This window comes from Diabrotica virgifera, chromosome 3 (genome assembly GCF_917563875.1).
Source record: "Diabrotica virgifera virgifera chromosome 3, PGI_DIABVI_V3a".
NCBI classification, from domain to species: domain Eukaryota; kingdom Metazoa; phylum Arthropoda; class Insecta; order Coleoptera; family Chrysomelidae; genus Diabrotica; species Diabrotica virgifera.
This window is the reverse complement of record NC_065445.1, coordinates 207,109,599-207,124,148: the sequence shown is the minus strand read 5'-3', so window position 1 is coordinate 207,124,148 and position 14,550 is coordinate 207,109,599. Positions and strand designations below refer to the sequence as shown.

Genomic DNA, 14,550 nt, shown 5'->3' with positions numbered 1-14,550 from the left:
AAAACTAATTCATCTTAACAATTCTCTGTTGATAGACCAAAAAGTTTTATTTGGATTTCAGCCATATTGCTTTCTGGAGATGCTGAAAGCCATGATAGATTACAATATAAGGCTTACATAACAATTATAAATAAGCGTCTTAAAGACATAAATTCGATTTATTTTAACATTAAAACACTAAAATTGCAGATAAAATTATTTTCTTTCAAATTAATATTTTTCGGATTTATTTATTTTTTATTTTTTAATCGCCAAAAATCAGAAATTTTAGGGCGCGTGAGTTATTTAGATCTATTTTTGTTAACATTATCAATAAAGTTGGGTGCGCAACTGTTTTTCTACCTTGACAGTCCGAAATAACCAAGTACTTTTTATTATTTTATGGTTACAAATGCGTATCTCCCTATCATAAGACATGTATTAATTTGTTGGCCTATATGGAGTATATGGGTTTAAAGAATTATTTAATATAGTAAATTGTCTTTAAAGGTCTCCATTTAAGAAGCCTTTTTAAGTTTGCTATAAAACTGCCTGCATTTAAAGTGTTTTTTAACATGGTTTTAAAAGCACCTTCACAGTAGCTTTAAAACCATTTGCTTAAGAAAACAAAGTTTTAAGAAGGTTTTTATTTTTGGTTTTATTGACCTCTTTCAGAGTGGGCCCTTTTATGCTGAAAGCGGTTTTATTGCAACCTTAAGTTATACTTAAAAACCAAATGGTTTAAATTTTAGTTTTATTTTACAGTTTTAAAGCATCCTTAAAATACTTAATAAACCTCTTCGGCGCTACTTGGGTAGCTCACATGTTTGATTTTCTCGCGTTAATTTCGTTAAAATCGTTTGATTTTTCGTAAGCTCATTGGGAATGAGAATGGTCATTATTTTTGTTTTTCCATGGTTTATCCTTATACCGACTCACTTTCTTGCTGTAATTGTTTTAATATAACTTTGGCTTCTCCGAAGTCGTCTCTTATCGGAACAATGTTATCAAGATATCGAAGATGGTCTAGTTTCTGGTCATCCATATTGTTACCCTTTAAGTCCCACCCTAATCGTTTAATTGTGACTGTTATAAATCCTTTTGGCCACAAAAAAAGTCACAAAAGGCAACAAATACCTAATCTATAGAACATAGAAAAAATAAAAGAGGAGTTTTGGTTTAATAATTGCTTTTATGTACCTTTAATATTTCAATATATTTAACAGGGAAGATTTTATTTAACAAGATCTTATAATCATAACGAGATGGCTAAGTGTCTAATATGTATCCAAATCTTAACTAATTGCTGTTTAGAAAATTATGAAACTTTTGAGAAAGTGGGTTAATTAAAATCGCTTTCTAAAAGTCTTAACTAATAAAGAACAATCGTCATTAGTTAAGACGAATTGACGTTTGCATTTTGTGCAAACATTTGTGGAAAACTCTTGCGTTATTCAAAAAATTACATTAGAAGATTATGTCAATGTGAATTTAGTTCGTGATATTCTTAGAATGTAAAACTAAATTTCATCCTTATAAATAAAGTACCGATATTTCAGGAATGATCTGATGAGTATTTTGAAGGTAGATTTTGAAGGTATGACGAAAGTAGAAAATCTACTGGAACCAAAAATGCGAGAGGTACTCCAAAATATAAATAAATAAAAGTATATGAAAGGATAATGTTAATTACGAAAACTGCAAAATTTGCAGTTTTCGTGATAATATTTAGGTACTATTGGAACTATGCAAATCTCACATGGACGCAGAATATATAAATCAAAGGTTTTTCAAACGTTACTATTTGCACATACTTACGCATTATCAGTACTACTATTATTGGTACTGTTTTATAAATGTAATTAGGATTAGTGGCAAAATCAAGCAATTCCTGCAATAAGTAATGTTATTTGCAATAGTTTCCATGACATTTATTTTCAGATGAATATTGAATCACCACGCGATATTCAAGATACTAAAATACTATAAAAAGAAATGAATCCCTCTCATTGGCTGTATGCCATAATAAAATATACTTAATAAGTAAAATTCTTTCCTTGTAAATGGTATACAATTTATTTAAAAATTGTTTCTAAAAAAGATCCAAATTGGACTCAAAGTAGATACATCACAAGTACATAGTACATCACAAACAAACTTTTTCGGACTAATCAGTCCATCATCAGGTTAGACTTCAGATCCAAAGCAGTTTAAACTCGTAACCGAGTTAGGTCGAATGACCTTACAAATATAACATCTTAGCCATCTAGGCTACACTGAAAACGAAAATAAGTCGATGTTAAATAAAATATTTTAAATCAACATGGTTTCCCATCTTAGCTTCAACCCAACTATGAAGTTTACTGAGTTAAGCCACTGAGTTAGTTTGTTTCCTCCTGTCTTCAACCCAACCATGAAATTTAAAGACAAGATGAAGACACCATTTTGATTTAAAATAATTTATTCTGTTAACATCGACTTATTGTTGTTTTAAATGTAGCCTAGATGGCTAGAATCTTATATTTGTAAGGTCATTCGAATAAACTCAGTAGCTAGTTTCACCAGCTTTTCATCTGGAGTCTACCTGATAATGGAATGATTAGTCCGAATATGTTTGTTTGTGATGTACTTGTGATTTACCTACTTTGAGTCCAACTTAAATGTTTTTTAGAAACAATTTTTAAATAAATTATATACCATTTACAAGGGAAGATTTTTATTTCTTAAGTAATACTAAAATACATTTTTCAAGGCATGTGGATATGATAAGGCTGCACAATGGAGATGCCAGAAAAATCTACTGATTTATCACGATAACTTCATTTTTGTGAATTTCGTTGGCAATTTTCTTCATGTTTTTTTGTGAATATACCATTTCCTAATATTTCAGTAACAAATTGAAATAAAAAAACAGTCTATATAATTGGATTTTACTATTTTTGTTGATAATAAGCCATAATTTTACTTTAAAACTAAGTTTATTTAAAATAATGGAGTTTAAATATCTAGGAATCACACTATGCAGCTAAGGAAAGCTCGAAACAGAAGTGGAAGATCAGGTGAATAAAGCAAACAGAGCCGCAGGTTGCCTGAATGAAACAATATGGAGAAATAAAAACATCGGAAAAGAAGTGAAAGGCAGAATTTACAAAACAGTCGTCAGACCAATAACGACATACGCGGCAGAAACACGACCTGATACAGAAAAGACAAAAAGAATGCTAGAAACAGCAGAGATGAAAACATTGCGAAAAATCGATGGTAAGACGATGTGGGATAGAGCTAGAAGTGCAGATATACGAAGGAGATGCAAGGTGGGCAACATTAATAACTGGGTGAAAAGGAGAAGAGTAGAATGGAACGACCACATAAGCCGAATGACAACAAATAGAGTAGTAAGGACGGCGAGAGACGGTTCCCCAATAGGAAGACGATCAGTGGGAAGACCACGAAAAAGATGGAATGACAACTTACTGGAGGCACATTGAAAAACAGACAGAGTAATGTCTATATAAAAAGAAGAAGAAGTAGAAGAAGAAAAAGAAGAAGAAGAAGAAAAATAAGAAGAAGAAGAAGTAAGTTTATTTGACGTTTAGATTTCCACTTCGGAAATTGTTAATAAATTAAACAAACTTTGTTTTTGTTCCATTCTAAAAAATTCTTCTAATAATTTAATTTTATATAACTCATCCATAATGACAATTCAGAGATAATATTAATATAATAATATGATAATAAGTAGAAGAAGAAAAAGAAGAAGAAGAAGAAAAATAAGAAGAAGAAGAAGTAAGTTTATTTGACGTTTAGATTTCCACTTCGGAAATTGTTAATAAATTAAACAAACTTTGTTTTTGTTCCATTCTAAAAAATTCTTCTAATAATTTAATTTTATATAACTCATCCATAATGACAATTCAGAGATAATATTATAAATATTTAAAAGTAGATGACTTGCCAAATTTATGAGTTGCTTTCCTCATGTTTTACTATGGAATCACTGACAGTAGAGTGTTACTGCCATAATTGCATGTTATAGTTCGTTTTAAAAATAAATCAAATGCTAGGATTTTTGTGACGGATTTTCATGAGTTAAAGTTGATTTCATGTAATCGAATGAACTATCTTGAAATAAAATTGTCTCAGGAACGCATCTCATAAATATTGGCAATATAATTTTAAAATCATCTACTTTAAAATATTATAAAACATTATACTTGAATTGCCACTCTGAATGGTTTAGATAAAATTAAATTATTAGACAATTTTTTTACCAAGAAACAAAAACAAAACTGGTTTAATTTAGTAATGTTTTGTGTTTTGATAACGATTTCCGAAGTGGAAATGGAAACATCAAACAAACATAATATTAAAGTAAAATTGTGGTTTATTCCCAAAAAAAAAAGAGTAAATTGCATGTATATGTTACAGTTCAAGTTGATTATCCAGTTGGAGTTGACTGTTCCTTGCTCGAGTCAACTCAAACATCTGGTTTCAGTAAAAGTTGATTATAAATATAAAATGAAGATTTATATTCAACATTTACTAGTAAAAGTAGACTCCAACTAGGAAAAGTATACTCTTCCCAATAGTCCAGGGTAATAAGGTTTTTTCCATGACACTCGAGCAGCCAGGGTACTGAACCGTTTTTTCGACAGGTAATACCTATAAGAGCAAATTGTAACTATTTCCTGCGTAGGATCTGGCGGCCATTTTTATTTATAAACAATTAAGTGTCAAAAAATGGCATTTTTCCCTTTTTTTTCAAATCAATGGAAAACAGTAAAAGTTATGGTTTTTTTAGTACAAATATCTTTGAGATTATGGAAAAAGCTTTAAAATGACGTATTACAAAGTTTGATATACTCATTTATTGTTAATATAATTGCGAAAAAAGGTCGGAATTGCAAAAAAAATTAATTTCACAATATCTATTGTAAAAATTAGTGTACAGCTTTGAAATTTTTATCATATAAGGGTTCTTTGGTGCTTAATATGTGATAAAAATTTCAAAGCGATTCATTCAATTGTTTAAATTTTATTCAAATTGTTTATCCCGGAGAGCATTTTTTTTACAATAACATAAGTCAGAAAAAAATGACGTTAGAACCATTCCACAGGTGTCAAATGAAAGAGCATGAGCTATATTTTCAACTTGGTTTAAAAAAAGCGAATAAAAAATGCATTTATTAGTAATAAATAATTATGCAAAAGTATCGTAAATCTTTCCTTATAAACTTTTTATTTTGTTATATAAGAAATTATATATATTTATTACAATTTTTTATCAATTATGATATAAATAACATTACTTGGTAGTTGTGCACTTAAAACAGGGTAAAAAAGTTATTTTTTTTTGAAAAAGTTATTCAAAAAGTTTATAAGGAAAGATTTACGATACTTTTGCACAATTATTTATTACTAATAAATGCATTTTTTATTCGCTTTTTTTAAACCAAGTTAAAAATATAGTTCATGCTCTTCCATCTGACATCTGTGGAATGGTTCTAACGTCATTTTTTTCTGACTTATGTTAGTGCAAAAAAAATGCTCACTGAGATAAACAATTCGAATAAAATTTAAACAATTGAATGAATCGCTTTGAAATTTTTATCACATATTAAGCACCAAAGAACCCTCATTTGACAAAAATTTCAAACCTGTACACTAATTTTTACAGCAGTTATTGCGAAAATAATTTTTTTTGCAACTCCGACCTTTTTTCGCAATTATATTAACAATAAATGAGTATATCAAACTTTGTAATATGTCATTTTAAAGCTTTTTCCATAATCTCAAAGATATTTGTACTAAAAAAATCATAAGTTTCACTGTTTTCCATTGATTTGAAAAAAACGGAAAAATGCCATTTTTTGACAGTTAATTGTTTATAAATAAAAATGGCCGCCAGATCCTACGCAGGAAATAGTTACAATTTGTTCCTATAGGTATTACTTGTCGAAAAAACGATTCAGTACCCTGGCTGCTCGAGTGTCACGAACAGGGTATATTTTTGTCTTATTACCCCGGCCTACAATGCCATTTAGTAAAATTTGATTCACACAAACAACCGATTCTAGAAATTAAATACATAATGTTATTGGATATTAAGGCAAGAAGTGAAGCATTTTGGAATTTTTTCGTCCAGCATGGAGTTACTTGAAATTTTCACAGAAGGTAGGGAGTAGCCCAAGTATCAGTTTCTATATCATGCCGCTGTACGCTAAAAGTTTAGGGGTGGTTGCCACCCTATCTCGGGGGCGGAAATTTTTCATTATATTTTGACCATGATAATCGATAAAAAATGCAATTCTAAGAAAAAAATGCTCTTTACGTTTTTTTCGTAAAACTAATATTTTTCGAGTTATTCGCGGTTGAAGGTAACAGTTTTTCGACGAGGAGCTCGACTCTTTTAGAGGGTAAGAATAACTCAAAAAATATACATTTAATCAAAAAACTGTAGCTTTAAAAATTTTATCTTTTAAAAACGCAAACAAAATCCTTTTTTATAATTTTTCTGCAACCAATACAAAGTGAGATATGGCATGTTAAAAGTTAGCTTTTTCGACAAATGTATAATTTGAAATATTCAATGCCAAATAACGGGAAAACTTTGCATTTTTCCCATTTTGCAAACTGAATTATACTTTAATGCCCATATTAAGATTTACAATGTGTATATATAATTCTTGAACATAAGGGGTATTTTACACCCCTAAAAATAATAAACGCCCTTGAGCAAGATATACAGGGTGTAACGAAAATACAGGTCATCAATTTAATCACATATTCTGGGACCCAAATAGTTCGATTGAACCTAACTTACCTTAGTACAAATTTGCACATAAAAAAAGTTACAGCCCTTTGAAGTTACAAAATGAAAATCGATTTTTTCGAATATATCGAAAACTATTACAGCTTTTTTATTAAAAATGGACATGTGGCATTTTTATGGCATTAGTATCTTAAGAAAAAATTATAGTAAAATGTAGACACCCCGTAAAAATTTTATTGGGGTTTTGTTCCTTTAAACCCCCCAAACTTTTGTGTACGTTCCAATTTAATTATTATTGTAGTACCATTAGTTAAACACACTATTTGAAAAACTTTCTTGCCTCAGTACTTTTTCGAAAAGTCAGTTTTTATCGAGATATGTTGAATATTTGTCAAATCCACCACATATTTGTATATACAGTGCTAGTCAAAAGTCCGTACCTCCCCTCGTATCCTTTGAACGATTATACCTATAATAACCTAAGCTTCTTAACTAGTTATGACAGGTGACGTAATAGTGACAGATGACTTTACAGCGCCACTGTGACAGATAATTTTAAATGGGACCTTATGACAAGTGACACATCATTTGAAATGTATTGAAAATACCTATTCAGACATACTAATTTTGTTTGAGTTTAAGCTAATTTTGATGAATAAATGAAATAATATAAAATTGTAGTTTCGCATTTAATTAATAAAAATTCTAAATTCCGCCTATGATTACTTGTCAAAAAGGTTGATGTGGTCGTAAAAACTACTAGAGAATTCAAAAACATCAACTTTTTTGACAAAAAAACCATAGGCGGACATTTGAATTTTTATTAATTAAATGCGAAACTACAATATTATGTTTATTTAATTTATTCACCAAAATCAAAATCAACTTAAACTCAAAAAAATTAGTATGACTGAATAGGTATTTTGAATACCTCTCAAACAAGGTATCACTTGCCATAAGGTCCCATTTAAAATTATCGGTCACAGTGGCTCTGTAACGTCATCTGTCACTATTACGTCACCTGTCATGACTAGTTAAGAAGCTTACATCCGTTTATTTCCTCCCTCCAAATTTCACTATTATAGGTATAACCGTTCAAAAGATCAGAGGGGGGGTACGGACTTTTGACTAGCACTGTATATGGTTAAGTACGATTATGGAGACAGTAATAATAGGAAAATTTATTTAAGGTTTACATTTTTAGGTATATTTTGAACCATATTAAAAAAGAAGCCACATCTCGATAAAAGGTGCCTTGTCGAAAAAATACAAAGAAGCAAAAAAGTTTTAAAAACACTGTGTTTAACTAATAGTATCGCAGTAATAGTTTAATTGGAACGGACACAACTATTTGGGGGGTTTAAAAACAACACCCCCCATAAAATCTTTATATAAACATATTAAAAAAGTAGCCGCAACTCGATAAAAACTGCCTTATCGAAAAAATACCAAGAGCCAAAAAAGTTTTAAAAATATTTAATTTAACTAATGGTATCACAATAATAATTTAATTGGAAAGTACACAAAAGTTTGGGAGGGTTTAAGGGAACAAAACCCCCTTAAATTTTTTAAGGGTTGCACAAATGTCACTATAATTTTTATTTAATATACTCCTGCCATAAGAATGCCACATGTCTATTTTCAATAAAAAATATCTAAGAGTTTTTGATATATTCGAAAAAATCGATTTTGATTTTGTAATTTCAAAGGGCTTTAACTTTTTTTATGTACATATTTGTACTAAAGTAAGTTAGGTTCGTTCGAACTATTTTTGGTCCCAAAATATGTGGTTTAATTTATGACCTGCATTTTGTTACACCCTGTAGAATATAAAGTACATGGTGAGATGATCCTAATCCCAAATTTTTATGCAAATTGGTGCAAGCCGAAATCATTTTTTTAGGATAAATAAACTTTTTATATATAGCTCCAACAAGGGTGGTTTTAAAAGTTGAAATATGATATATCCTAAAGCATAAATAATCATTATTTAACTAATAAAAACCAAATGTCAACCATATTAAAGTTTAAAATGTTATTTTATAATTTTTTTAAAATTGGGGTAGTTATCACCCTTAAAAAACCAAAAGCGTACAACAGCTCAATATAGAAAATGAACTAGAGGGTAAAATAAGCCTAATCTTATATTTTTTGTACAAATCGATGCTGGACGAAAAAATTGCGAGCTTTTGCTATTTTTTCAGCTTCATTTCCTGGCCAACATGTTTAAATCATGAAAAGTAGTTGAAACGGTCAAAACAAAGAGATTCACTGTCACCAAAAAATCATGTGAGATTATACTCGTATAATCAACATTTACTGAATCGATTCAGGAATAGTCAACTCAAACTGGTAAAAGTTGAATTAAATTTTTCAAATCAACTTTTACTGCTCGTTTTAGTTGGAGTTGACTCGAACTAGGAATAGTTAACTCTAACAGAATCAACTTGAACTGTAATGTATATAATATATATCTCTATCAATACGTAACTAATAATTTATTATAAAATCAAAGGATCAAAGAGTCAAACTTAAACGATTAGTAATTACGGAAGCAATTGCATGTTTATATAACATAAACTTACGAACATGTGCTCATACTATATTTGAACTGATTTAAGAAAATCTCGTTAACAAAGTTATCATCTTAGGCCTGTATCCCGCGTACAAAAAAAAGTTTATTACTAAAAAGCTAAAAATTTGTTAATAGATTAACGGTTTCTGGTCGGATAAATTTTGATGTATGGGAACACTGGAACAGGGGAAGTTTTAATTATTGTGAAACGTGATTTTAATTGTGGAATTTGTCATCCTGACAAGTTTAGGATTGTGAAAACTAGCAGGTTGTGTTGAACTTTATTCAATAGCAAACTTTATATACAGTCGGAAAGATTAAAGAATACCCATGAACGATCACATCAATCACGTATTACTCAATATTAATAATCTAACTCCCTCGTTTGTTATTTATGGAAAAAAATCAGCAAATACAAAACATGTGATTGATGTAATCGTTCATGGGTATTCTTTCATTTTTCCGACTGTATATTATATAAAAAAATGTGTGTTCGACAAATATATTGCATATTCTAATAAATTCTACACGTAGAATAATATGTTATCAAATGATAGGAATTATGGTGGTAATAACTAGGGCCGGCAGACTAAAGCACATAAGTCAAAAAATCCGATTTTTCTTTTTGTACATGCACATGTCCATATATTTTTTCCCCACCGTCTGACTCAAGCAAATAACTCATATAGGTACGTTTATTTCACATTGATTTTTAAGTAGCGTACTTTTTCAACTTTTCAATTCCTATAAATCTTTAGACGTTATAAAGAACATAAGTTGACTTATGTGAAAAAGTAAAACTGATATATTCAGTTTTGCTGATTTATAAGTATGACTTAAGTTGCCAGGTACCTCAAGTACTTGACGTTGTGGTCTTACTTGTGTAAGGATATAGAGATATTTAACTTTAGGTACATACTTATAACGTGGCTAAAATAGAAGCGATATTCAATGAATATTGGCTAATGGGTACATATTAAAAAAAAAGTCTGCTTACATGTCATCATTGATAGAGATTGAAGAAAAAGCTTGTCAAAGACAACGCGAAATAGACCCTGAAAAACAGAAATTTCATATGATGACGTATACATATTTTATTGTAATAGATAGACTGCGTTGGCCTATTTGTAGGGGGTGGCAACGAAGAAACAGTCTTCAGTAGGTGGTACAAAAATTTAATGATATGCGTGGAATATTGCACCTAAAAATAAAATATCCGATGACAAAAGGAAGGAAATAAAAAACCATATTTTGTTTCTTCCGTCGTGAGAAAGTCACAAAAGAATACATCAAAGAAGTATTTGCCTTCCCTCCTAACAATTACCAAAATATATCAACTATTTGTCTATCAAACCCCCTTCAATAAAAACTTACAGCCAAGAATTTAACAAATTAGGATAGTGTTTCAAAAACCCCGCGTTGATGCGTGATAAGCTTAAAATACAAATTCAACTTTGTCAAGATGAGCAAACCAAAACTGAAATAACTTCGCAACATGATCATCATAAAATGACAGCAGATCAAGCTTACGAATCTAAAAAAAAAACGACACACAGATGTATCAAAATGATAGTACCGTACTAGTGTATACATGTGATTTACAACAGTATTTACCGACTCCATCATTGACTTCTTAGGTAGCTTTTTATAGACGTCAGTTGTGGACGTTCAATTTGACCATACATGACAATAAGACCGGAAAAGCTGTATGATATGTGTGGTATGAATCTACTTCTGCTAGAGGAGCGAATCAGATTGCAGCTTGTCTCTTTAAACATCTTCAAACAAACCTACCTAATAACACAAGAAGTGTAATATTTGACTCTAATACCTGTGGTGGAGGTCAGAATAGAAATTCTCACGTGGGTTCTATGTTTACGTGGGCTTTAACTTACAGTTAGAGAGAATCGACTATCAATTTAGGGTTCCCGGACATAGCCATTTAGAAGTTGAACAGTTCATGGGATAATAGAAAAGAAGAAAAAGTAAACAGAAATCCAAATATACTGTCCTCATGACTGGAGTCAACTTATTATGCCAGCAGTAACAAATTTCAAGTTGTGGAAATACTGAATTTTTGGACTTTTGACTTTGGTATTAAGAAACAAAGATGTAGATGGGAAGCAGATTAAATGGTTGGATAAAAGGTGGCTCCTCTATGATACGAAATTTGGAATGGTATCCTACAAAAACACCGTACAAATGGAATCAGAATTTCACAAGATACATTTAAGACGGAGGGCATCCTTTATGGGTGACCCCCAAAATCCCAAATGTCATCAACTCGCTGAACTTCACGCGCAATATATTATGTATCCGAGTTGCTGTGAATATGATAGGTCTTATCCAACTTGGTGCCTATGCTTTTTGGATACATCAAAGTTGAGCGTGAAGTTAGGCGTATTGATGATAGTTGATATTTTGGGCTGCACCCACCCTTTACCTAGTAACATTCCAATTGTATCACTATTGCCTTTACCTATACCAAAAGAAAAAAAGATGACTTAGTTTCTCTACTAACATTAATACCAAATTAATTTTTTCCATAAATTTTATATAGATTTGTCTAGTAAGGAAAATGTAGCTAATATGGATTGATGGAAGAAAATATTGTGTTGTAACAAACTAAAATACCTAGTTGTGCTCTTAGACATAAGTCATACATGCTTTTGTTCTTTTTAACATAAGTCAGGAAAAATAATTTTCCATACTTTTTTATAGTCATACTTAGCTACTAGTAAATATCTTATACTCACTCTCATAAATGCAACAAATGTTTTTAAGAAATATTGAATTATTTTTTAATACAGTTTTATTCGATTTCTGAAAATCTATAGTTTTTGACTTATGTGCTTTAGTCTACCGACCCTAATAGCAATCTGATTCTTGCATAAGAGTTTAATGAAAAATAACAGATCAATTCGAAGTTCTGTCCGACACAATACCTTTTTCCGACCTTTTCGTAGTTTGACGTTCGAAATCTGTAACCTGTTCCACAATTAAAACTTCCCCTGTTCCAGTGTTCCTGTAGATCAATGTTTGTCCGACTAGACACCGTTTAGCTATTAACAAATTTTCAGCTTGCTATTAATAAACTTTTTTTGGTATGCGAGATCCAGGTCTATATAATATATGTACCTACTTGGTGAAATAATACACGAATCATTAAATAAGAAAAAAATATATTCAAATGACATGTGAAATAAATAACACTGAATTGGACACATTAGTTCAAAATTTCAGAGTATTTATCAAAAATTATGATTAACTAAATGATTAGGTAGTCTCTAAAATAATGCGTATGTAATAAAATGAGCTCTTAGATATAATTCCTTTTAACAAAGTTATCTTATATTTAATCAAATGTCACTATCTTTTAGTAAAGTCGTCCCAGGAACGCAACTCATCAATATTGGCAATATCATTCTAAAATCTTCTACTTTAAAATGTATAATAAATGTCTGAATTGCCGATATAAATGAGTCAGATTAAATAAATTATTAGAAGAATTTTTTACCAAGCAACAACATTCTAGTTTAATTTAGTATTATTTTTATTTTGGCAACAACACCCGACTTGGGCGTCGAAACGTTAATAAAATCATTTTTTTGGTAAAATTGTGGCTTATTTCCCATTGAAAATAGTTAGTTATAAAAATGTAATAAGGAAGTAGCTTCAAAACAACATAATAATTTCTTTTTTAAATCAACGAAATATATTGACAAATATTGTCCAAAATTTGCAAAAACCTTTAAAAATTGCACAGTAGGGCATAAAAACTGTATATAACTGTAACTTAAAATACGTAAAAGCAGAAAAAATTCTACTACCACTATATCGAATAGAAAAATATAAACTTACTTTAAACTGCCTTTTCCATAAACTTATTTATTTGATAGAACATTTTGTAAATTTTAAAGCAAAATAAAGTTTTCACCTTTCAACAATAAATTGTTATTTATAAATGTAATCAAATACTCGACTTACCTGTTGTTAGGTCTAGCCACCACGTGGTTGAAACCAAAAACCATGACCACCAGCACGGCACAAACGGCTACCACTGACTTCATATCGTAAATAAAAAAATCAAAATATTGTAATTAAAAAAAAATTACAGGCGCAAAAAATAAATTCTCTATCGCCAATCAACGCCACTCTCAAAAATAAAGACAAAACTCGCTCGCTCTCACTGATAACTTTTGATACAGATTAACACTTTCTCACTGGCAGCTTTTTTGAATGATGAAACTGGCCCGCGCTTTCTTATTTTATATGAACGGAGATATGGGGCAGCGCACACTCTGAGTACAGAGCGGTAGGCTGGTTGGATGTAGTGCGGTGGATTAGGAGATTGCTTGAAACGAGAGTGTGGGACGGGCTTATGAAATCACTGATTCGGTTACAGAATTAACTCGGGAAAAGTCAAAAATGATGAAAAAGTTTTAGTTTTTTGCGTCATCCTACATTATCTTTGGTACAAATTGGAATATTTCACGTTTTATATTGTGTATTTGGTCATTACCTAATCCTGTTAATTCAAGCTGTAGAGACAAAAATGGATAATTTTGAATAGACAAAACTCGAAATAATTGTTGACTATATTTTTTTATGGCATTTTTAAGGTGCAAAAAACGGTGTATTTTGATTATTTTTATTTTTACTGTTAGTACATTCTTTCACGGTTTTTGCTGTAAATTTTAAAGAACCGCTAGGATTGACATGGAATTTGGCATACACATAGCTAACATGTCAAAGAAAAAAAGTGATATGGTGCTGATGTGTGCTTTTGCCCTAGGGGTGAGTTTCACCCCATCTCGGGGGTGAAAAAATATATGTCCAAGATAAGTCCCGAAATGGATAAACTGACTAATTTTAAGCAACTTTTGTTCTATATTTGCAAGTGAATATGTTCATTTTTCGACAAAATAACTACGTTTTTAGACGGTTTTTCGCAAATAATTCAAAACGTAGGCATTTTGTCGAAAAAAATATTCTTACCAAAACTATATCCTATAAAAAAGTGAAAAAGACGGTGTATATACTAGGTCTCTATACCTAGCAAAAGCAGAGCTAATGAAAAATAGGTTCATATTCGAAAAATTCCAAATAGAATAATTTAATGTGAAATATCCAAATAAGGAAGCATTCTTGGGGAAAACACAATACAACTTTTTTAAAGTGTTTAAAAAAAGCTCTACTTCTGTTTTTATAAAAAAAAATTTAG

The 14,550-nt window shown here is 30.3% G+C and overlaps 1 protein-coding gene across 1 annotated transcript in view; it reads right to left on the bottom strand.

Moving 5' to 3' along the window:
* LOC114329465 (uncharacterized) overlaps positions 1-13,609 on the bottom strand; it is an 83,230-nt gene extending 69,621 nt beyond the window's left edge. The window contains exon 1 of the mRNA XM_028278581.2: positions 13,314-13,609. Coding sequence (XP_028134382.1) covers positions 13,314-13,396 — 83 coding nt within the window. The 5' untranslated portion in view covers positions 13,397-13,609. The remainder of the gene's footprint in view (positions 1-13,313) is intronic.
* Between the last annotated feature and the right edge of the window lie 941 nt (positions 13,610-14,550).